Genomic DNA, 25,602 nt, shown 5'->3' on the forward strand with positions numbered 1-25,602 from the left:
AAGTGTTGTGGAGCTTGATCGCTGTCCAACCACTGAGCCGAACGTCGTCGATTGTTGTAGAGGATTCATTTCCCAGCACACGTCACAATTCGATCGAGAAAAGGGTCGATATTGTTTTGCAGAAGGAGCACAGAAGACACCTCAAAACGACAATTTTTTTGATTTTCGTTCAGTTCGTGAGGCACCCATTCATCGAGTTTTTTGACTTCTCTATCTCTTTCAAGTGGTTGGAAATTGTCATAGGCGCTACATCCAATTCTGCAGCAAGCTCTCGAACAGTTGTGCGTGGATTGACGTTGACTAAAGCTCTCAGTTGGTCGTTGTCAACATCGGATGGTCTACGACTACGCTCGTCATCTTCAAGGCTCTCGTCGCTGAGGAATTTATTAAACTACCATCGGCCGTACGTTCGTTAGTGGTTCCTGGACCAAACGCGTCGTTGATATCGCGAGCTGTCTCCGTTCCTTTTCGGCCTAGCTTGAAGTGGAACAAGAATATCGTGCGAATTTGCGTTTTCTCCATGCTGTTTGAAATCCTGAAAAAAGTGTAACAATTATTTTTTGAACAAAATCACTGCAATGAACGCTTCAAAATGACATATAACATTAACGGATTATAAGCAAATTTTATTTCAAAATACATCGTTTACAATATAAGTAACAAAACCACAAGAACTTTCTTTACGACCTAATATTAAATTCAATTTTCGAGTGAGATTTTTTAACGGTGCGTTTAAAATTTTATTTTCCTAAATAGTTCAATGGTTTTCCAACAACTTTGTCAAACAGCTTCAATCTTTCGAAAGAAAGATCAACTATTTTGAATACACCAAGAATGATCGTCTTACCGATATACTTAATCCATCAATGATATAGAAAATCATGGTTTTGCATTTTATATGATTTCGGATACACATGATGCATCATTTGAATGATATTTTATACGATTGTAATTTGAAACGAATTTATATGCTACCTAGCAAAGTTATAGTTATTATAGTTAAAAGATTTAATGTTTGCTGGGCAATTTGCCGTACAATTGTTTGAACTCAATCTTTTTGATTATCCCCTGCATATTTGGACACATGAACCATTTCGACCGAATTCAATGAAGATGTTATTTAGAGTCTTAGAGAGTGTTAGAGTATTATTCTGTTGGACAATGATGACCGTTTTTGGGTGATTATTTCCTCCAAATTGCTTGACGGTATAAGTCGGAATTGAGGCTTTGGCCGTGTGGATGCATCTCAAAGTAGATGATTCCCTGTCATTGATGCTGACTTTTGCGTCGCTTGCCCTGGCTCATCGCGATTCAACGACAACCGTTTTTGCTTATCGTTGTCTCAAGAGAACCACTTCTCACTGCCAGTCACCATCCGCTTCTGATATGGGTCGATTTTATTGCGATGCAGGAATTCATGAACCCGCGTGGCATCTGTGCCTCGAGCTTTTGGTATCCAGCCTTCTTCAAGTGGTTAGAAAGTTTCCTGAGCTAGACACATTATTAGCTCTATCGGAACCATAAACACCAGCTACAATTCTCCCCCGCCTGGCTTGTGTTTTCGTTCTAATTAAAGAAAACCTGAAATGTGAAGAATTCTCTACTCGTTGATATTTGTTTTACACTAACAGCTGAATGGGCCAAACAAAAACGGCAAAAGATTTTTTTTATGAGCATCATAAGCAGGGATATGAAATTTGTTTGACGATATACCGATCGAAGATATCGATCATTACAGCATCTACCGGGAAAATAATGAATCTCTTTTTCCCCGAAGTAACTCTACAACTTTATCTCATTTTATAAGACTCCTTGATATACACGTTGCATATTTTGGCTGTAATTGTGTACGGTTGTGAAATGATTCAATTTTACGACTCAGCGTCCTATAGAATTACCATGGAACTTGCTTTCACGAATGATTGATACCGTGATCATTTGTGCGGTTCTGTAGTATTTGGACATTATTTCCTGAAACTCTACTTTACAAAACTAATTTGGATGGATATTAATGAGAACTGAATTCCAATATTTTCTAAAATTTTCATTGACCGCAAAAGTTATTCCGTAAGTGAATCAAATTAAGATATCCCAGATCAATTTTTTTCACCCAAAAAAATTTTTTTTTGCATTATCTATCCGGGGACAAGATTCCGTTGTTTCATATTTTAAACATATCAACAACGGTAGTGATTGTATTCAAGGGTACAAAACAACTGAATACCTGCAATTGACTCGATGTTTAGTTTACATGGGATAAAAATTGGGTAATTGATAGTATTATTAGACAACAAGAGACACATTAGATGCTTCATACGAAAGCGGAAATAACCCACTAACAAACAAAAAAATACTGGTGGCATTGATTGAATAATGACGATTGCAGTGAAAGTCCGATTCAATGTGTGAGGATAAATTGTAGATAATGAGTGTTAGCTCTGTTTGTCGTTTCACACAATTTGGCGCCAATTACTACTGTGAAAGTTAGGTGTCGCTTACATCGAATTATAAAAATACCGTAATAAGATTATGTTTTCTTAACTGTTGGTAGATATTAGCAAACCCGTTGATCATTACGAGTGCTGCTAGCTTTATTTTTATGTAACCGTGCGACTGTGGAAAAAATGAAAGAGTAAAGGTCGAGTTGATGCCGTTATTGGTTTACTTTCGTGTCTATTATCACCCGCTATAACAGCTGTGGTGTCGTCCTTGATCTTCCGTATTGTTTTAACCGAGAAGATGGGGTTTCGTTTTCAAGACCATTGCCGATGATTTGTCGTCATCTGTGAAACCCAGCCGTCCGTAGTATAGAATGAATGCTATGTATACAAACACGCCTCCGAAAAATGCGTTTATCGTCTATACGCTCTGATAAACACTACCTTGTTGGTTTGTCCCGGGGTGTTGCAAGCGGTGCGGCACGCACTGAACGTTCAAATGAAAGAAATGTGGATTCGAGAGGAGTCCAATTCGTTTTGATTAAATCATTATGTTGCTTAAGCGAGACAGATATTTATAAGTGAACACGAGCACCATTAAAACTTAGATTTTAGTTTACATATTTTTTGGTCACTTGTGGCAGCGGTTTTGCCACAAGTGACAAAAAATATGTGCCAGAAAAATGATTACCATAGTGCAGGGTTGCATTACAACAAGGTTCTATTTTAAATCGGCGACTAAGCTTGGGCCTTGTTTGCCAGCTGTTCATTTCGCTTTCCCAGAGCATTCTTATATCACTCGAGTTTAGTGTTGTTACACACATATTCTTTTTGGCAGTCATCGCCGTAGAAGAGAGATTAGCTGAAGTATTCAAAACAACGCGGTGCGCTTATGCAAGATTGTTGAGATTTCAGTGTAAAACTTTTGCGTGCTCCTTGTGTTGTGTATAGGTTAATTTTATTTCAAGTGTTTGCTTGTTCGAAGCGATGAAATAATTTTGTGTTTTTGGTTATGATTGTTTCAGATTCTTGGCTCCCGCGGGTATAACTAAAATGATTACATGATTCGTATTTCGAACGCTGCACACACTTCAACTTCGACGTCATACTTGCGTATGGAAGACGTAGAAAAGTAAAACATTGACCCTGAGAGCCTAAAAAATCAGCACATAACCATCAGGCGACTGCCCATCTAGTGCTGCTAGACATGTTGTCCCCCTGTCTCGGAAGGGTGAATGTAGGGTTTCCAAGTGTAAATGGGAAAAAATTGATTTAATCCCCCGATATTTACTTCTTATTTCCTTCCTTAGAGGAGGCGATCTGGCGTAGTGTTAACATCCGTAAGTCTCACGCTAAAGGCCACGAATTCGATTCTCACTCCCCATTTTCATTGACTGAAATACGTTGTTTAAGCAATACGCTTGTTCAATACACGTCTTTCAGTGAATTCTATCGAATTTAAGATACATCCCTGAATTCCATTTCCGGAAGGCTGACGCAATATGCATCCACTTCAAAATCGTCCAAAATGTTGCCAACGGCACTGACATCAAGCTTATCTTCAAAGTTAAATAAAAATGTTATGATCATTTGTTGCTGTTTATAGTGTGAATTGGTTATTGTATAGGTTGCTTCAAACGAATTCTCAATTTTAAAGAATTCAAATAAAAAAAACATTTTTTAGGACCTGCTTGGAACAGAAAATGATTTAAAAAAAAATATTTTGAGCGTCACGTTTTTGAATAATGTTATATGTCCTCATTTACGATCTAATATGATTTACTGTTTAATGATTTTCCACAGTTTGTAATACAATTTTTTTCGCAGTACTACATTGATTTAAATCATATGTTTAGGAGACTTGCGAACTGCGAACCTATGCTTGTTATACCGAATTATGACTTAATCTGTAATGATAAATCAAATTGTCGTGGGGGTCTTCGTAGCCATTACTCGATCGTAAGTTCATAACTCAGGGCCCTCAATTGACCATCTTTGTGTTGTAATAGCATAACTATGTCCACGCAACCATCATCAGCGATGGAGATCGATCCACGGTGGAACAAAGATCGATTCATCCATACAACTACTCTGCTCTGCAAGAAACATCGGGCTGTTGTGCTATTAATAACCCAACAATGATCAATATCAACTGTCTCCGGACCTGCTGAACAATAGATTTTTTTTTATCCAAAATATATATTTTTATTAAGGCTCATATGGCGGGGCCTGACGGGGCCGGGAGTTCAATATTTCGACAATGTTTGCCTTATAACTATGTTAGTAATATGTAACCGATTACTCGCGGTTGGCTCGAGGTTAGTATTATAAGTGTTTTCATAATTGTGATGTTGCTGTCTCCAATGCTCTGTACTTGTGCCCAACACGGGATACTTCCTATTGGGATGCAGCTGACCATTAGTCAGCAACGCCCCCCTAGTCTATACCCCATATCTAGCGTGGTGCGTCTTCTCGACTCGAGGAATCCAGGATAGAATGGTCACTATGCGGCACAAACATCATGAGCGGTACAACCTTTGGCTCTTGTTGAATGATAAGTGGACTACACAACCTTTGGCCCGTGTATCTGTAAAGAGTGTGTGTATGTATTGCCGCGACTAAGTATAAGTTTATAGATCGGACAGGAGGGATATGAAACAGGGACACAACGAAGGAAACATCATGAAACGTTGACATCGGCGTTTCTGAGGAACAGGTATAGATGAAGCAGAAGATCAGGATCACGGCTACCTACGATATCCCGGACGGGGATATCCGATTGTCTGCCTTTTGCTCTCAGTGCTCTAGTGAGCTGAGAGCGAGCAGCATGGAACCGGATACACGACCAGACAATATATTTGATGTCGTGGTAGCCATCGCCACAATCACAAAGATTGTTTGCTGCGATCCCAATGCGATAGAGATGCGAGTTTAGGTTGTAGTGATTGGACATGAGCCGAGATGTCACGCGAATGAAATCACGACCTACATTCAATCCCTTAAACCAAGCTCTCGTCGGGACCTTAGGGATAATCGTGTGTAACTAGCGACCGAACTCATCTTCCCTTCACATGCGCTGCCAACTAACGAGTGTGTACTGACGAGGAATGTGAAAAAATTCGTTGTAAGCAATTTGCCTTTCAAATTGCCTTCTGAAGCACTGAAGCAAGTGCTGATCGGAGAGCCTTTCTAGATGAGTGTTTGTGTGGACCGCTTCTAGTACTATCTGGTGTATATGGGTACACGCGCTGACTTTGTAGACATTTTCTACCAATAACAATTGGTGTTTTGTATGAATGAACTCCGTTGACGTTCTCCAAGAATACCCGAAGAGATTTTTAATGGCTTTGTTTTGAATCACTTGAAGAGATTTCATTGCTGATTTATTGGCTGTACCCCAGATCAATATTCCATAGACTAAATGACAATGGAACAGTGAAAAGTGCAGGTTTCGTTTCGTACTGGTTGGAAGCGAATCGCAGATTCTTCTGAACACGCCAGCTACCTGTGCCAATTTAGCACCTAGTCTACGAGTATGCTCAGACCACTTTAGTTCACTATCGAGCCATACCCCTAAGTACTTGAAAACATCCGCTCGATCAATAATATTACCGTCGTAGAAAATATTTAGATTACCTTCTTTTGGAATATTGAATAGCATGTATTTTGTTTTAGAGATATTCACAGTGAGCTTGTGTCGATTCATCCACACTCTTAGACTGCAAAGATCTTCATTAATCGCACTTTGAAGAAGTTCGCATGATTCCCCAACATAAATAAGCACAATATCATCCGCATACATAAACAGAGCACCTCGGAGGGGTAGGTCCTTCAAATTGTTCACATAACAATTAAACAAAGAAGGCCCTAGAGTGCTACCTTGAACCACGCCATAATCCACATTTCGCATCGTACTTCTCACATTTTAATCTTGCACACATTGAGATCGTCGTTCTACGAAGCTCCGAGACCATAGCAACTGAAGCAAAGAAGTCATTTGCCCAAGCAAACCATTTGTCATGACAATGTCATGCGAAAACAGAAAAGAACTGAGAGAGGTTGGCGCTCATACGGTATGACTCATACGGTATGAGGCATGATGTCGACGCCAACCTCTCTCAGTTTCTATTCTGTTTTCGCATTTCCGTATGACATTGTCATGACAAATGGTTTGCTTGCATTTGCCTCATCAGCAAGCCGTTCTTTAAATTTTTCTGAAACCCCATCGCGTGTAATTGTGTTTGTTAATGTAGGTTTGTTTCCCAATACTTCCTTAATCGTAACCCATGTTCTGATGATGTTATCACTACAACGGTCGAATTTAACAGCGTAGTACTGCTTTTTCTTGCACCGCTTCATATGTGTAACTTTGTTACACCAGTCGGCGTACACGCTACGGATGAACTCATTTGAGTGACTGCGACGGTATTTCGAGAACCAGTAATTTTTTGCACGAATACACATTTCCATTTCTTCATCCACCCATGGTTCAGAAAAATATCGGCGGAATAGAATCGGAGCGTAGATGATCTGGGATTCCATGGATTTTTTGTCGCATGGACAGATAAAAAATGATAGAGAAATTGCAAAAGTATGGGAAGCAAACTTGGTTGGAGATGCCCGGTGAAGGGTGCACTTCATGGGTAAGGAACTCATGGTATAAAGACATAAAACTTGACTGAGGAGTCAGTTGGAGTAGATTTTCGAAGTTATCAATCACCAATGGATTCATGGTCTTGCAACGGATGAGAAATCTGTAGGATAATTCTGTGAACCGAAGAGTAAGCGGGGGTACTCCTGCCAAGACTTCGAGACTCATCGTATGTGTCGAAGGCAAACACCCCATTGCTATACGCAAGCAACGATATTGTATTCGTTTTAGCTTGAGAATATGAATCCTGGTGGCTGATCGGAAGCAAAAACTGCCATATTCTAACACTGATAATACCGTTGTTTTGTACAACTGAATGAGGTCTCCTGGATGGGCACTCCACCATGTTCCGGTTATTGTTTGGAGAAAATTGATTCTTTGCTGGCATTTCTGTTTCAAATACGCAATGTGTATTCCCCAGGTACATTTAGAGTCAAAATATACTCCAAAGCATTTGAAAAACATCGAGTGCCTGATCGCTTTACCGGATAGGTGAAGCTGGAATTGGGCGGGTTCGTGCTTCCTAGAAAAAACGACCATTTCGGTTTTCTCCGTAGAGAATTCGATACCCAGCTTGAGAGCCCACGTGAACAGGTTGTTCAGGGTATCTTGCAAGGATTTTTGCAGAATGGTGGGATTAGTACCCGTGATGGAAATAACTCCATCGTTTGCAAGTTGTCTCAGCGTGCAGTTTCTAGTTAGACAATCATCCATATCATTGACGTAAAAACTATACAAGACGGGGCTTAGGCAGGAGCATTGTGGTAGGCCCATAAAACTGTATCGAGAAGATTTCAAGATGCCATGATTGAAAAACAGGTGCTTTTCTGAGAGTAAATTGTACAGGAAATTATTCAGAATTGGCGAAAGTCCACGATTATGAAGTTTCTCTGAGAGAATTTCCATGGAAACTGAATCAAACGGAAGCCATTTGTTCTTTGCGAGCAAATGCGATTTGGATTTCAGAAGATAGCAGCGCGAGACAATCGTTCGTCCCTTTACCTCGGCGGAAGCCAAACTGCGTATTTGACAGCAAATTGTTGGTTTCAACCCACTTGTCCAAACGAAGTAGAATCATTTTCTCTAACAATTTACGAATACAGGATAACATTGTAATCGGCCTATACGAATTGTGATCGCAAGCCGGCTTGTTGGGTTTTCGTAACCGAACAATAGATGAACAGAAAGAATACTCTTACGCCTAAATGCTTTCTACTGTGTAATTTACCATAATGTATAGAACAGAAAAAATACTCTTTCGCCTAAATATCTACTAACTACTGTGTAATTTGCAATTTTTAGAAATCTAAACATGTAACATGTACGATTAAAAACCGGCTCTGTTAAAAGCTAAAATACTAATAAGCCTGAACAAATAAACGAAAAGGGATAAAAAATTCGTGTTTTCGCATTTAGTGGATGATTTTAGATATACACGATGTATACTTTGATTATGATTCGATCCCACTCTATATATGGCTCTAAATATACAAGCTATACGATTTTCTTGTAAGTTTGTATCGAAAATTCTATCGTTTGTTCACTGGGAAGTCAAGAACGCGAAAAGGGAAGTGGTTGAAAAATTGTTTTTGGAAAATCGCTTCCACTCCAAAAAGTTGAATATGATCGGAGTCAACAGAAGATTAATCTTTCGCAGCATAAAATTGTGGGGACTGATTCATGGAAAATTCAATCAAAACCTCTACTTAACCTTTTCACTGCGGCCCAGTCTCGGAGAAATCCATCAGCAGGTACGGCGCGTTATGCGCATGTCGGTCGTTGTGTTGCGCCAGACCAGTGACTAGTGAGTAAAGTAGTACCCGGAGTTTTGATACTATTCTTAAGATTTAAAATAATAACTGCAAATAAAGTAAAAATATTCATATATTTATTTTAAATAGCTTTTTAAGCATAGCATTGAACTCAACTTAGGGATTTTGTCAATTATATCGATTAAAGAAACAATTTAATGACTACTTTCCGTAAGATATATCCTGAAACATGGGTCAACGCATAAACCTACATCACATTCTTTGCATTAGTATCTACTTTCTCGACAAATGTTATGTTTGCTACATACTATTGTGAAGAAATGAAAGATTGACGAGAGGGTATATATACACTTTTCGTATACATTTAAAGACTGGCGAGAGCGTATATATACGCGTTTCGTAGTGAAAAGGTTAAACGGGCCGTCAGAATCCAACATGCTGTGAAAATAGTTGAACAAATTCGTCGAAATCTTAATAAAACTGGATGTAAGATGCCCATGTAGCCAAGAATGTTTCAGTCATCCATGCAACGTATCTTGAAGAAGAACATTGAGCTTACAGTTTACAGAAAACAACACGTTGACGGTCTCGCTGACAAGCAGAAGGTAGTAAGAGTTCAAAGATGTCGCAATCTTCTCTTTTCTTGAGAAAATGCTCTTGCTACAAGATCAATATAACTAGCAGGATGATCGAGTGTATGCAGCACAGCTTTCAGTGATTCCCGGGACTAAACTGGCCATCGAAATATTTCAAAATGCCTCCCGGGGCATTGTTTTTTTGAAAATTGGGAATTAGCGCTCTTATACATTGAATACAATGTTAAAATCAACATACGAGGTTCTATATTGATAATGTTTTTCTGACCCAAGTACTTCTCCTGGCCAAACAACACAACAAGAATCCATAATATTCCTTGCAACAAGGCACTGCACCATGACAAAAGTCTAAAGCTATTCATGACTGCTATAAGACATGTGCCGAGTGGTTAGCGTCACACCTATCCTGCCGAGGGTTCGGGTTCATTTCCGTTATGGCCGAGGGATTTTTCATGAATAAAATTTCCTCCTACTGGCACTGTGGTCACGGTGAAAGTTCTGAATTTACTGAATCACTCTGTATATAAACCTGATTTGGTCGTTGTTAAGTCAGAACATAATTTTGATTCCGAGTAAATTGAAGTCAAAGTTTGGAGCTCTGTAGTTTTTGTAGCTTTCAATTGTTTTCCCCATTTTTCCATAGCTCCCCATTTTTTCCACAGCGTTCGAGGCACTTTTCATAGCGTGGCACGAGTTTTTCTATTACGAGCGCGAAATGTTTAGCGTCCAACTTTTTGAAGTACGATGTAACTGCGTCACGAATTTCTTCAGTGTTATCGAAACACTTTGACCGCCGAACGACTGTTTGATCACCGTATTATTGTGAAGTTTTGGATCGATTAAGAACCGCGATTAAGAACAAAAGGCCAGGTTTATTGACGAAAGGAGTGTTCCTCATCCACGGTAATGCGCGGCCCCATTCTGCTCGCGTAACTCATGAGCAATTGAAAAAAATCAAATGGAGTGTGTTCGAGCATCCTCCTTACTCCCCAGACCTCGTCCCTAGCAGCTATCACTTATTCCCGGTGATGAAACATGCGTTCGGCGGTCAACGATTCGATAACATTGAAGAAATTCGTTACGCAGTTACATCGTACTTCAAAAAGTTGGACGCTACGCACTTCGCGCTCGGAAAAAAAACTCGTGCCACGCTATGCAAAGTGCCTCGAACGTTACGGCGATTATGTAGAAAAATAAAAAATAAAACGTAGATAACGAAAATCACCTTGTCCTTATCTTATTTTTCCGCGATTTCTGAGGCACAGAAACTTTTTTTTTGAACCTCCTATAAGTTTTAAGCAGCCCTATTCCAGAAAACGAGAAGAAACAATTCGTCTCGTCTCGTCTTCAGTCACTATCGAGACGAGTTAAATATCCTATTCCAGTGCACGAGTTCAATTGAAATGTTTTACTTGGTAGACTGGAGAGACTTCTGTCACTTTTTCTCGGTATGATCAGTGATGTCAGATGTGACATGTTTTTGTTATGAGAAAAACAACAAACATTTTTGGAATTGATCAATCCAGACTGTTGCTTCAGTGCCAAAATACAAAAATAATAACAAAGAGGAATAAGTTTCATACATCTTTCTGTTTCATTGATATTTTCCTACCAGCATATGGTTTCATCACTTATATTGTTATTATGGATTTATTGGGGCCAATGTTTGTTCACCTAATAAACGATTTATGATTATGATAGATTTTAAATCTATATGCATGTATAAGTTGCACAATAAAGTACTCTAGTTTTTCTCACAGGCATGGCAATGAACTTCGAAACATTTATGTGCGCTGATAGAAACGCATTACATAAAAATAAATATCAGTGAAAAAACATTATTTTATCATATTTTTGCTCGTCTTCTCGTCTCGCTTTCTGGAATAGGGCCCCTCTATTTTCATAACTATACTAGCTGACCCGGCAAACTTCATCCCACCCAAAATTTGTTTTTTGTTATCAATACCTTCAAACTTTCACGCAACTTCATGAGTCCAATCGCAGAACTGTTCATTTATTGATTATTGATGTTCTAATGGACCCCGTTGAATTTACCTTTTAGTAAAAAGTTCCTAGTACTTCTACCAAAACTCATCATTATAATATCATATCATTTTCAGACACAATTCTCGTCCAAGATTTTTCAACCACTTGCAAATATTCATAGAAACGTTTCGTGCCCCCTAAAATCTTCACATGCCAAATTTGGCTCCATTTGCTTGATTTGTTTCCGAGTTATGCAGAAATTTGTTCTTCATTTGTATGACAGCCCATCCTCAGGGAGAGGGGAGGAGTGTCGAACCACCATAGAATCATTTATTGCACCGTAAAATCTCCAGATGCCTAATTTGGTTTCGTTTGCTTGATTAGTTCTCGAGTTATACAGAAATTTGTGTTTCATTTTTATGGCAGCCTCCCCTAAGAGAGTGGAGAGGAGTATCTAACCACCATAGAATCATTTATTGCACCCTAAAACCTAAACCACAAGAATCAGACAGACAGACAGACAGAAATCCATTTATAAACATATAGATATAAGCGATTTTTTTAATTCTCTTGTTAGTCGGGTCGAAAAACCGCTGTCGACTCGAACGAGTGGAGTATAATATTCCAAATTTGTTTTTCATCATATTCATGCATAATTTGAACATGGTATGCAATCAAATACGTTTCTATGCAGAAATTTGCGAAAATAAAATTGACGAATACTTCCCTGCGTTTCAATTCGCGGACCCTGTACAAATTTATCATGATGAACGTTTGCCTTCCGTATCTAATCTTCCTATACTCGCGCATAGGTCTGACAGACCTAGCATCAATGGGGTGGCTGAATTAAATGACTATTAAAACCGAATGAAGTTAAAGAAAAATGTTTTCTGGAGTTTTTTCACTCAATTATGTGTTTCTTTGAATAAGTACCAATAACGCCCAAAAATACACAATAGCAATATCACTAATGGCGGGTTTACATTAGGGAGATCTATAGCTATAGATGGATTTATTCACGTGAAAATAGGTGTAAACGGGTGAGAATAAATATGATACACTTATTCGAGGTATATATAACTTGCATAAATTCACCATATGTAAACGCTTGTGAATTTTTCACTGGAGAGAAATCACTAAAGTTGGATGCAGTTCTACTTCAGGTGAATAAATTCACCGAAAATATGAATATATTCATTATAGAAGTTCACGCTGGTGTAAACGGTTGATGCGATTTCTATAAATCTCATCATATTTCTTCACATGAATATATCACTAGTCTAAACCCGCCATAAGACGCGAACAGTCCAGAGTACACAAGTTACGAGTTTTCGCACGAGTATAGGCGAGTTAATGTTCCATTCATAAACGTGAATTATAAAAATGAGTTTAAAATCTTTCGATTCTTGTGGTATTTAGGTTTTGTTTTAAAATCACTAAATTTAGTTGAATATTTAGGCCAATGTCTTAGACAACAACGAATCGGTCTGAGCATGCCTGAGATAACGTGCGTATTGGGCGTACCTGGCAAGGTGATCCCTGGCCTCGATCTTTTCTTTGGGTTCGCTGTAAACCAACAGTAATAACACAATACATGTATATACGGGATCGCGCCGGTGAATGCATCGGTAACAACAACACGCTTACGGTAATAAAATTGTTATTTTTAGAACATCTCATCTGGTGGCCCCTAAGCGCTTTTGAGATCATCATTCCGCTGATACGCTTCGGATGCACTCTCTTGTTCTCTTCTGGCTTACAGTATGTGTACATTCCTCATTTTGTATTATTTGTTGCACAATTCCATGATTCAATCCCGCGGATCGAACGTTCTGAGGATGGCTCTTGGGAAGTCGATTGAAACAACGAAAAATTCAGATCCACGTTCCAGGAAATCTCGCTCAAAAACACAAAAGTCAGCGACACTAGCATAGTTGGTTTCCTAGTAACTCGGGGAGGCCATATGTAATGCGTCAGTAAGTCGGGCCAGTGTCAGTAGGTGTCTCTCGCTCGAAACCACCTAAACCGTAAGCAAAACAGTTTATGCGTCCTGTGCATTGAATAATAAATAGCGCAATCAACCTTGATACATCGTTTCTCAACTGCGCACTGCGAATCGACAGTTCGACTTGCTCCAATCGTGCAACCTATTCGATCGCCTTTTTGCTCGAAGAAGTGAGCCAATAATGTTGTTTTCCACGATCATAATCCATGCAATGTAACATCAGCGCCAGCGTCAGAAGAAAAAGAATCAGCATAAAAACATCTTTGAACAGTTCAGCAGTATTTTTTAACATACCCTTTTTTTGCTACCTTTTTATTTCCATCATAGTAACGTTGTGGATTGTGGAGGAGCGGGAGATAAATTAGTGAAATAAATATTATTAGCATTAATCCATCGTATCTGAGGAACGCGGGGAGCAATAGCGACATCGCTTATATCACCGACATAGGAGGACAAGTTGGCGAGAACGACATGGAGGCGAAACCGGTGCAGGTGGTTGAATCCGGCGAAGAGCATAGTTTTCTTCTAAACGAGGACGCCCTGAACGAGATTCTGCTCCAGGAAAATGTGCGCGATCGGACAGTGGTGGTCGTTTCGGTGGCCGGTGCCTTCAGGAAGGGCAAAAGTTTTCTTCTGGATTTCTTCCTGCGCTATATGTACTCAAAGGTAAGTTGACTAAAATTTAAGTTCCACATAAATGTGAATTTGATATATATTTTTTTCATTTTAATTAATAACAGTACGTACACCATCAGAGCGCATCGGAGTGGCTGGGCGACGAGAATGAACCATTGACTGGTTTCTCGTGGCGTGGAGGAAGTGAACGTGACACCACAGGCATTCTTATGTGGTCCGACATTTTTCTTCATGACAAGCCAAATGGCGAAAAGGTGACCTTTCATTTGCAATGTAACAAATATGAGTAAGTGGCATTTTCCTCACTTTTGTTTTCCAGCTGGCCATCATTTTAATGGACACACAAGGCGCCTTCGACAGTCAAAGCACAGTGCGAGATTGTGCCACGGTGTTTGCCCTCAGCACAATGCTATCCTCCGTACAGATATACAACCTGTCACAAAACATCCAGGAAGACGATCTACAGCACCTACAGGTAAGCTACTGTATTGTTACGATTGAGTATGTAACTCTAGAAGTATTGTTGATAATTATTGTAGTTATTCACCGAGTATGGCCGCCTTGCTTTAGCAGACTCTGGCAAGAAACCGTTCCAGCGGTTGCAGTTCTTAGTGCGCGACTGGAGTTTTCCCTACGAAGCGGAGTATGGTGCCTTGGGTGGTGAGGTGATATTGAAGCGACGGTTAGAGGTGCAGGACAAGCAACATCCAGAGCTACAATCGCTTCGGCGCCACATTACGTCCTGCTTCACCGAAATTGCCTGCTTCCTCATGCCCCACCCTGGCCTTACAGTTGCCGTGAACCAAACCTTTGACGGGCGACTGGCGGACATAACAGCCGAGTTCAAAAACAGCCTGAAGGAGCTGGTGCCCATGTTGCTATCTCCAGAGAACCTCATCGCAAAAGAAATTAATGGACAGATGGTGAAAGCACGCGACTTGGTGCAGTACTTCAAATCGTACATGGCCATCTATAAGGGCAATGAACTACCCGAGCCGAAGAGCATGCTGGTAGCGACGGCGGAAGCAAACAATCTGACGGCAGTTGCCGCAGCCAAGGAGATCTACACACAATTGATGGAGGATGTATGCGGAGGAACGAAGCCATATCTCAACTCGGGACATCTAGACTCAGAGCACAATCGGATTAAGGAGAAGGCGCTGCATCAGGTGAGTGAGGAGATTTACTGTGGTGGTTTGAAAATTATTACTGCTAAGTTGGAAGAACCACAAAGAGTGCTCATAATTTATTATTCCATCTGTACTAAAAGCTATATATATCAAATAACAAATAGGGTAGATAGGGGCAATATGGTCCCCATAAGAACGAAACGTCCAAAACATCATGTAGGAACATCTAAAATTTATGCTACATATTAAAACCTCACGATTTGAAACCTTATTGATCGATGTAGATTGTCTGAATACGGTTTAAAAAAGATTTATGTGGAAAAATTACACTTTTAAAAAATGTGTTCCATTTCCATCGATCGGAAACATAACATAAGGTGTCCTGTGGAATATTCTATAATGGTTATAAAGATAATAATTTTTAGTTTAATTGCTGCTCCTATGGAAACAAAGATAGTTACTGGAATCACTGATGTTTTATTGACGTTGAATTTCCTTTCTGGCGGAGTGTTGTATTTCTGCTGTACGTCCTCCAGTAAATCGTAGAATTCCCCGACTGCAACGCGATTGAATCATTTAGTCCTAGCGGCGGATGTTGCTTCTGGTGTCCGAAGTGAGATTTGTGGGTGACACTTTCGAAAACCAGCCAGCCAATCTATTCCGGCTAATTGCTTCTGACTATTGAAAAAGTGAGAAATATGGAGCAGCAAAGGGTCTGCACAACGTAGATAATGTTTAAGTGTTTCTCGCGGGACACAATGCACTAATGATGCTTGTCACACTGTCGAACTTCTCTTCGCTTCGGTGGCCGCGTTCAAGGTCTGTGACCACTTTTTACAATCGGATGTTCTGATATAATTCCGCACCATGATTCCACGTCTAACTATTTCCATCTATGTTTACAAATTTTGACAGCTGTTTTTACAGGTTATGTTGAAAAAATACCTGGTCATAATGCCCCAAGCAGGTATGCCCATTCCGCCCCGTACATTTACACTCAATAAAAATGAACCGTTCTTTTACATGGAACGGCAAAGCAGCGCAATAAATCAGTGAAAATGTTCAGAAATAATACCAGTACGAATTGATATAAAGAACAGAGTCATAAATTTCAGCATGGAGCGTACAGAGCTTATTTTGTTGACTGTTTATTTTATATGTTTTTCTTGATAATCAGTCAGTGTGATATTTATCTCAATATCTTTATACAACAATTGAATTTGAATACGGTTTTCACGGAGATACTTAATATCTCTCTTAATAAATACTAGAATATTACTAACACAATTGTTGGCAAATAAGTGTTATTGGTTCAATAACAAGCCCAAACGAACGGTGGACCATTTCGCCCCGCCTGGTCATATTGTCCCTATCTACCCTACCTGCCCTAGGCATTACATACCACATCTAACATAAAAAAGAACGTTGTGACAGATTTAAAGACATCATTTTTTTGAATACAAGGCGGACTCGATTATTTATAGACTCCGATTTTTTCTGTCTATAATTGAATCCAGTATATAATGGAGTAAAAAAGATTTTTTTAATACATATATTTTTCGATTTTTGAAGAATTCAATTTTTGATTCATCCTACCTTTCTCGCAAAAAAAAAAAACAAATATCTAGAATCTTTCAGGAAGTGATAGATATTTGATGAAAAAAAAAATCCTTCTACGCATATGGTTGAACTTCAACAATTGCAGAATTATTTAACTTCTTTATTGTTTCGAAATCAGTTTGTTATAAACTGGCTCTACTTCAACAAGTACGCTACGTAGGATGATTCTGTTGCTCCCATGTAGAAAGTTGAGATAATTTAGTACAGGATGTACCTATTTGTAAAACATCAAAATTAGTGGCTTTAAATAACATTTTGGAAATAAAAACTTCAAAAATAGTGGTTTTGAATGTGTTATTATAAATTTTAGCCCGAAAATTCATAATAACCTTGATTGTATCTATCAAACAAATTAAAGTTCCCAAATCGCTCTACAATTTGTTCTGTGACATCCAACTCCTATCTTTCTTATTTTCGCTGCAATATCGGTATAAACAATTCCTGGTGAGATTTCGATCAAAATCTTCCAAAATCACGATATTTACTCCACTGTACTTATAGGGCCTAATCACGAACGTCACTTCACGGTGAAAACGAACTGAATTGTATGCAATTTGTATGCACTTCACCATAACGTTGAAATATTTTTTTTTTCTTGAAATAAGTCAATAAGGGGCCGGGGAAATTTTTCGTGATAGTTTGAGACCCCTCCCCCCTCTCTGAGGGAGGGCTGCCATTCAAATGAAACACAAATTTCTGCAGCACTCGAGAATTAATCAGGCAAATGAAACCAAATTAGGCATATGGAGGTTTTAGGGTGCAATAAATATTTCTATGGTGGTTAGACACTCCTCCCCCCTCTCTAAGGGGGAACTGCCATACAAATGAAAGACTAATTTCTGTATAACTCGAAAACTAATCAAGTGAATGGAGCCAAATTTTGCATGCGAGGATTTTAGGGGACACGAAACGTTACTATGGTGAGAAGACACTCCTCCCCTCTCTCTGAGGGGGGTCTGCCATACAAATGAAACACAGATGTCTGCATAACTCGAGAATTAATCTAGAAAATGGAGCCAAATTTGGCATGTGAAGGTTTTAGGGGGCACGAAACGTGTCTACGATGGATACACTCCTACCCCCTCTCTAAGGGGGGCTGCCATACCAATGAAATACAAACTTCTGCATAACTCGAGAACTAATCCAGCACAATTTGGGATGTGAGGGTTTTTTGGTCCCACAAAAATTTAAAATTTTCGGAAAAGTCTGAAGGAAAAAGGGAAAATTCGGACAATTGAATTCCCATATGTTCTGCAATTACATAGTGACAAGCGTTGTTAGTCCATTTGATGTTTGCGCTAACGAAATATCTTTATCGTCTTCTATCTAAACCAATAAAAATGGATCACCGAATATGTTGATAAGAGCAAAGCTCGAGGAAGGAATTGTCCGATTTAGGGCTGTCTTTATTCTATCATATTTTCTGTATCAAACATTTATTCCATGTAACGGAGAAACATGTTATTTGCAAGTGGTTTAAAAATCTTGAACGAGAATTGTGTCAGAAGATAATCTGATATTATAATGATGAGTTTTGGTAAAAGTACTAGGAATTTTGTAGTAAAAGGTAAATTCAACAGGGTCGATTAGAAGATCAATCAATGAACAGTTCTGCGATTTGATCCATGAACTTGCGCTTAGTAAAAAACGTGAATGTTTGAAGGTATTGATAACAAAAAACAAATTTTGAGCGGGATGAAGTTTGTCGGGTCAGCTAGTGTATAATAATATTTCGGACAGCGCCGTAGCCGATTCGATGAGCAATCAAGTTCTAAATAAGTTTTATAAACAATTTTTCTACAAGGGAAGCAAATGTTTGCGATCGAAAACAGGATACCGATAATGAATTTAGGAAGATCCAAAAGCTGGATTTTACTGACGTCACTGTGAAAGAACGCAAGGATGTATCTTTCTTTTGGAGTAAAATTTTGTCACTAAAAAAAACAATAATTTTCCTTTTCCTAAATTGAGAAAAAATATTCCAACATTTCTTACTTTGCCACAATCGTTGAACGATTGTTTTCAGAAAACAATTTGAACAACTAAGAAATAGAACAGTAACGAAAACTATGCAAGGAACTCTAGTTTCCAAAACTTATGTAGACATTCATAAAGAACAGTCATTGATTAGTTAGAATGACACAAAATGTAAAAAAAGTATAATGTATAAATGTATGATCACAAACAGGATAGGGAAAATTGGAAGTGCTACGATATTTCCGTATTAATATTCCACTGAAGCTTTCATTTTCATTATGATTTTTTTTGCATTGAAATTTATTCTGAGGTTAAAGTAATAGGAGCGAAGTCTCCATGTAACGAGGATTAGAAAACGAGGCGGCCCCAAGCTGCCGAGAAGACGCAATTCGAGTCGGTCCGACGGAAACGGCGGCCCCATGCGAGCAAACATGTTTCCACCGATTGCCCGGTTAGTTTGAAAAATAGGAGACGATTCTTCTGTTAGGTTTGACTGAATACTAGCGAGCATTCCTGGTGCATTACGTTTGCCCGGTTATTTTTTGCTTTAAAATATTATTGATATATTTCAAAGATATTTTTGGGTTAAATATATTTTTTGATGACAAATAACAATATTATAAAAAATGGGTTTCGGCACGACTAACTTTCAGTTTTTTTTTCATATTATCAAGTTTTATCCAGTTTGTTTTCTGTATGCTTCAGCTTTACCCATTTTATATAAAATAAATTTACGATGTACAAATATTAACCCTCCCTTCACCTCCGATCTTTCATTTCCATACACACTCAACTAAGTGTTATCTTCAACCTTCTTACACTTCTAGGTCATCTAAAACATTCTGAAGCTCAGACTAACTGAACTACCATTTCATCCACAACTGGTGCAATGCTCATAGCGATCTATGCTGGCTTTAAGTTTATATAAACATCAGATGTTTGATTCTAATGTTTGAATATCTCGAATTGAATAACCTTGTTTCCGTTTACATCAATTGGATATTATTGGGTTGGGGAATAAGTTCGTAGCGTAGCTTTTATTTAAATGAAAAAACAATAATTATATCAATAAGTTAATCAATTCTATATTCGCCGCAGTTTATGTTTTCTTCCAATCACGACTGGTTTGGGGACAGTTCTCTTTGAAAAGTGATTTGATGCGTTCTTCAGCGAGATCAGAAGGGACGTGTCATGGACGTCAAATTCGCCATTTTTATCTTTGCATACCATTTCCGTGCTATGCACTTCTCCATACACGTCGCAAATGTCCCGAGCTGGTTCGGCAGCTTTTTAACCTCGATGAAAAGCAAAGAAGAACAGGTGTCGAAAATGCTGATTTTTTGCCTCCTGGGTATTAAATTTCTAAGTAAAACTAATTAAAAATTGAAACAAACCACACATAAACGTCAAACCAGAGGTAAAGTTAGCCACTGTACATTGATTTATTGACTTCTTTCATTCTGAATTCTTCGAGAGTGCGAAAAAGATGGCAAAAATGTGGTTATAACATTCCAGAAATATCAAAATTCGCGTTTTAAACGATCAATTTTTGACTAATCTCTCTTTTTTGTCCCAACAGTTCTCCTCCAAGCGCAAGATGGGTGGTGAAGAATTTTCGGAGAAGTACCGCGAGAAGCTCGAGCAGGATCTGGAGGAGTCGTTCGTGACGTTCAAGGCCCACAACGAGAGCAAAAACATCTTCAAGGCGGCCCGGACGCCAGCCGTTTACTTTGCGATCGCCGTGGTGATGTACATATTCAGTGGCATCTTCGGTCTGGTCGGTCTGTACACTTTTGCCAACTTTGCCAACATGATCATGGGTATCGCACTGCTGACGCTGGCCACGTGGGCGTACATCAGGTAGGATCGCCGAATTTTAGAAACGTGGAGCGTGGTTATAACCGTATCCCATCTATATATGCTTTGATTTTAGATACAGTGGCGAATTGAGCGATTTTGGTGTGCGGTTAGACGAGATAGCCAATCTGCTGTGGGAAAATGTAAGTTACTTTGTTTATTCTTTCTGTTTTACCGGTGTCGGGATTCTACTGTACGTGCACCAGGACGAGTTTGTGTGTTACCTTAAGATGTTCAAATTACTGTAAAAAATCGTTAAACCAAAAGAAACTAGTCCAATAATGAACCAAATTTGTTCTGAAAACCGATATTGTAGTGTGTGTGATTTGCTCTTACGTTTGATCCCAATTTAGTAAATGATTGCGTGTGTTCGGTTTTTGTTTTACGTTTATCGATTAATTTTCTTTCGTTAGTATCCCTTTATGAGACAAGTTAACCTGCCCCTGATAATGGGAAGAATTGCTTGGCGGAATTGAGCTTGGACATCCAAACACTCAATTTCTTGTCTACAACAAAATCATTAACGAAGAACTAAATTGGCTTGTGCTGTATTTCGAAGGCATGGTAAGTATCGTCGTGAATGTGCATATCGATGAAAGGGCTGAAATTATTATATTTTGTATGTGCCGCAATTACCTTTTAATGTGTAGACTTTCAATAATTGCTTCATCGTCGTCATTAGATTGTGTCTACTTTCAGTGCGTTCGCCACTTGTTCGAATACTGAAAATGTTCAGCGATTTTTTTTTTGTTTCTAACCCTAGAGTGCCAATGAAAATAATCATCTCGAATTTCAAAAAGTTACCCCATAAAAAATGTTCACCACCTCGAAAAAAACACCATATGCAAAATTTCAACTCAATCGGAATTAAGGAAGCAAAGCGGTCAAAGTTTGAGCTTTTTTAAAATCGAAGAATCATCCAAGGAAATCGAGGTTTTCGAGAAAAAATAATTTTTTGATGCCAAATGTTTTTTTTTATTAATCCATTTATTTTTCCAGGCTCAGTTACATAAGTTTAAAGGAGCCATACTCCTGACTATATTTCTACTAGCATATATTAACATGTTTCCCTAATTCTATGGTTAATAAAATAGGAAACCGATTACTCGCGGTCGAGTCGAGTTTAGAAGGGTGACACATTTTCATTAGGAAAAGGATGGGATGTAAGGAGATGTGTTAACACTCACACTCACATTCACATTCACATTCTCATTCACACTGACACTTCACACTCAATTCTTAAAACCTATCCTTACATCTAATATGTATTTACAATTTAACTTATTCTAATGTTAGTAGGATGGGAGCTGATAGCTCGTGAAGGACAAAAAGGAGGGGAAAAGGATTTATGAACACTCACACTCGAAGATCGATAGCTTTAAGGAAAACATATATTTGGGACATGTAATCAAGGTCTAACCGAGCCAACACATCTCTCACCGGCACATTGAACTGCTTTCCTCGAGCCCGAAGGGAGTTTCCTAAATTCGATCTTATGCCAAATGTCTTACAGTTGCATGAAACGTCGAGATCTACTTTTTGTCAAAAATCGACGTTCTGGGATTTAGTCTTTTTTTAGAAAACCGAAAATCACCGGAAATCGGGGTTTTCAGTTAATTTTTTTTTCTGTGTCAAATGTCTCATAATTGCACGAAACGTCGATATTTACTGTTACCTCGAAAAAAATTTTCGTTGAATCCCTTGGGTGAGGTTTTTAATTTTCAAAAAAAACTCTAACTTTGGCCGCTTTGTGCCACTCTCTCTTAAGTCCGATTGAGTTGAAATTTTGCGTATGGTGTTTTTTCGAAGTGGTGAAAATTTTGTATAGCGTAACTTTTTGAAATTTCAGGGTCGATTTTTTTCCATACATTCATTTGCAACCTATTGTTTTTTTATTGAATTTTTTTGTTTTTTGCATTTTTGGGAGGGTTACGCCTTCAGAAATGTTGTCCTAAAACAATTTTTCGATATTTGGTATCGATATCCCAGGATCTTCTCGACCGATTTGGCTGAAATTTATTATCAGCATGTAGAAATGAATTATCTTAAGCATAGTCGTTTTTCGATATCTCATTTTTTGGTTTTTTATAAGCATCTAAACGATGTTTTTTTCTTGAAAAATCGCAATGTATTCACAGAGAAAGAGTTTGTCGACTCTTTGTGGTTACGAGCCAGTTGGCAAATACATTGGTTTATTGGCATTGTTGAAAGAGACGATGTATCTGCCATTGAAGCACCTTTTTTTATTCATTATTTGAGGAACTTCATTCTCCTGGGCTGGTTCGCCTCTGCACTGAAATAGCTGAATTTTTTTATGATTTCATTAGTGTTCTCAATAGTTCAGTTGATTTTGACTAAATACAGAAAGTTTAATTTCTTAAATTATGAATGTGGGTTGAATGAGTTGTATTGAAGTCCATTCCTTGATGGATAGAGATTCAAAGTAGCATAAGTGAAAAACCTCCTATTGAAATAGATGAAAACATATATATTTGATTAGTGAACAATGATCAAAGGAATTAGTCATCCCTATTCTGTTTTTTGACAGATTCGAAGTATTTCGCACGACATGATAAAATTCCATTCTGTATTCCATTCGAGTTGTTTTTGCATTTCGTTCGATCTGTTTCACTACGAACATCAAATAGGCAAAACGTTCGAAATAGGGAATGCGAAATTATAACTCGAACGAAATGGGAATCCGTCGGAATACAGAATAAAGCTGATTGATGAGATAAAAAGGTTGGAATAAAAAATACGTGCTAGTTTCAAATCGTCGGGTGCATTTTTTAAGGAAAGAAAAACGAATTTCTAGATTGTAAGGAATAAGTGAAGCTTACTAACTATATTTTGTGTTTGGCTGATAGTAGCGGACCAGAAAGAAGGATTTTTGTACGATGAACATTTTGTGGACAACGGGAAAATCGCGATCCAATATTGGGTCTCTAATAGCTACGATAATTGTGAAACAAAACTTCGATCTGGAATGCGACAAATTTTATGATAAAATTTAACCCCTTATCTGCTTTGCAAGGTCTCTTCATCATCTGAATATGAGTGAATAAAATTTGTGTAGAGAACAAACTATGTAAATTTAAAAATGTTTGATTGTTTAGCTTTATTCTCGTTTTTATCCATTCCTTCATAATATTTTTCAAAAAAACCATGGATTTTTTTATGGCTTACGTATTCCGTTTTTTTCCTGAACTATTTGGACAGCCTACTATTTGAGGAGCCAAAGTCTACTGCAAATACATATTTGCTTAAGTGTATGTTTAACCCCTTAACCTACGATTTGATTCCGGAAAAAGTGGACCAAATGCAAATTTTTCGATGAGTCGAGTACTTTCACTACTCTGCTGAGCGTCCTAGTTCCCTATTATATGGAAGTGCATCACGAGTGAGACTCGATGTTGTAGGTAAAACGTTTAAACTCTTTATTCGCGGTTTGTTCGAGGTTAGGTCACCCTAACATATTTTCTTCCTGAACAGGAGCAGAAGTCGAACGTCAAAGGTAACGGCTTTACGGAAACGATAATCTTGAGACATGTGATCATGATCCAAAACGTCGGGCACAAATTACGTAACGCGAAAAGGGGGGAGGGGGTCAAGGTTGCTTTATTTTTTGTGCATTAAAAATAGAGAATGCGTTACGTAAGGGAGGAAATCCAAATTTTTAACGTTGCGTAATTTGTGCACCACGAATAATCTAGCCTACAAAATTTCTATCGGCACATTGGGTTGTTAGAGTGGAACAGGAAATTACTTTCTTACGACTCTTGGTATTTTCATGGTTTTGGCAAGCACTCGAGGTATTTTTTTAGAAATGGCCTATCTAGAATAAAATGTTTTCTAAACACAGTGTCGAACAAATTATTAAGAAAAAATAATTCAATCCAGTGCGTCAATCCATTTATAATAATTTATTTGCATTGTTCGAAGAAATTTCTAACATTCATCCATTTAATAAAAATGCGTTTTATGCATAGTTAATGATTAAAATGACGCGACAAAAATAAAGATCGGTTTTAAAATTCATGGTAAAAAAATAAAAACAAGAACCTTGTAACCTTTGTTACGTATCACTTTACGTTCTCGGTCCGGCATGGATTCCACCAACTTCTAGCACGTGGTGACCGGGATGGCGTACCAACAAGCATGGATCCTACCTCACAGTTGCTGCTTATTCTTCGACTTATCTGTGTACCCCGACCTTTTCACGATCTCTCATAGGTTCTTTATTGGGTTCAGATCCGGTGACTGCGCTGGCCACTCCATGATGTCGACTTTGTTATCCTGGAACCACTTTTTGACTGCTTTGGCGGTGTGCTTCGGATCGTTATCCTGCATGAAGTGCCTTTACTGTTCCACCAGCCGTCGCTGAACTGCCCGGGAACTCACGGATAAGTTCAGTTCGTCCCGGATCTTTTCCGAGGCCTTGAAGGAATCTTTCTTTTAGACTCGCTTTATGGGAGGATCATCCTTCGCGGTCGTTTTCCTTGGGCGTCCAGTCGTTTCGGATTGTTTGCGGTCGTGGAAGACATTAAACACAAAGGTCTCGAATCGTCCCAAGTACTCTGCGATTTCGCGTTGGCTGTTGCCTGCCTTGGACCTTTTGCGGATGAACATCCGCTGTGTTTCCGTGCGATGATGCGCGCGATCCATTTTTCGTTGACTGCAACTAGAATTCGAGAATTAAAACCTTTCATACTTCTTGTTTACATAATAAATACTTTCCAGGATCCGAAAAACATGAAATACCACCGAGAAAAAAAATTCTTCAAAGATCGGTCGAAACAACACTCAAAACAGCCGAAATGAGGAACTGGTCCTAAATTTTGTCGCACCGGTTTTCAACTTTTGATAGCTATCAGAGGTCTTGCTAAAATGGGTTGCTTTGATTGCGTTAAACTTGCGGTTTTCATACATTTCAT

At 38.6% G+C, this 25,602-nt stretch overlaps 1 protein-coding gene across 10 annotated transcripts in view; it reads left to right on the forward strand.

Annotated features, from left to right (window-relative positions):
- The window catches only part of LOC129764029 (atlastin), a 43,504-nt gene that overhangs the window by 14,431 nt on the left and 3,471 nt on the right, over nucleotides 1-25,602 (forward strand). For 7 of the 10 annotated variants that reach the window (XM_055762933.1, XM_055762932.1, XM_055762934.1 and 4 more), the window contains exons 2-7: nucleotides 13,776-14,114; nucleotides 14,189-14,338; nucleotides 14,404-14,559; nucleotides 14,624-15,253; nucleotides 20,391-20,671; nucleotides 20,745-20,811. In XM_055762933.1, coding sequence (XP_055618908.1) covers nucleotides 13,920-14,114; nucleotides 14,189-14,338; nucleotides 14,404-14,559; nucleotides 14,624-15,253; nucleotides 20,391-20,671; nucleotides 20,745-20,811 — 1,479 coding nt within the window. In that variant the 5' untranslated portion in view covers nucleotides 13,776-13,919. Of the gene's footprint in view, nucleotides 1-13,200; nucleotides 13,471-13,594; nucleotides 13,619-13,775; nucleotides 14,115-14,188; nucleotides 14,339-14,403; nucleotides 14,560-14,623; nucleotides 15,254-20,390; nucleotides 20,672-20,744; nucleotides 20,812-21,081; nucleotides 21,233-25,602 lie in introns of those variants that run through there. The other 3 variants (XR_008741069.1, XM_055762939.1, XM_055762940.1) reach the window with 3 other exon arrangements.

Source organism: Toxorhynchites rutilus, chromosome 1 (genome assembly GCF_029784135.1).
Source record: "Toxorhynchites rutilus septentrionalis strain SRP chromosome 1, ASM2978413v1, whole genome shotgun sequence".
NCBI classification, from domain to species: domain Eukaryota; kingdom Metazoa; phylum Arthropoda; class Insecta; order Diptera; family Culicidae; genus Toxorhynchites; species Toxorhynchites rutilus.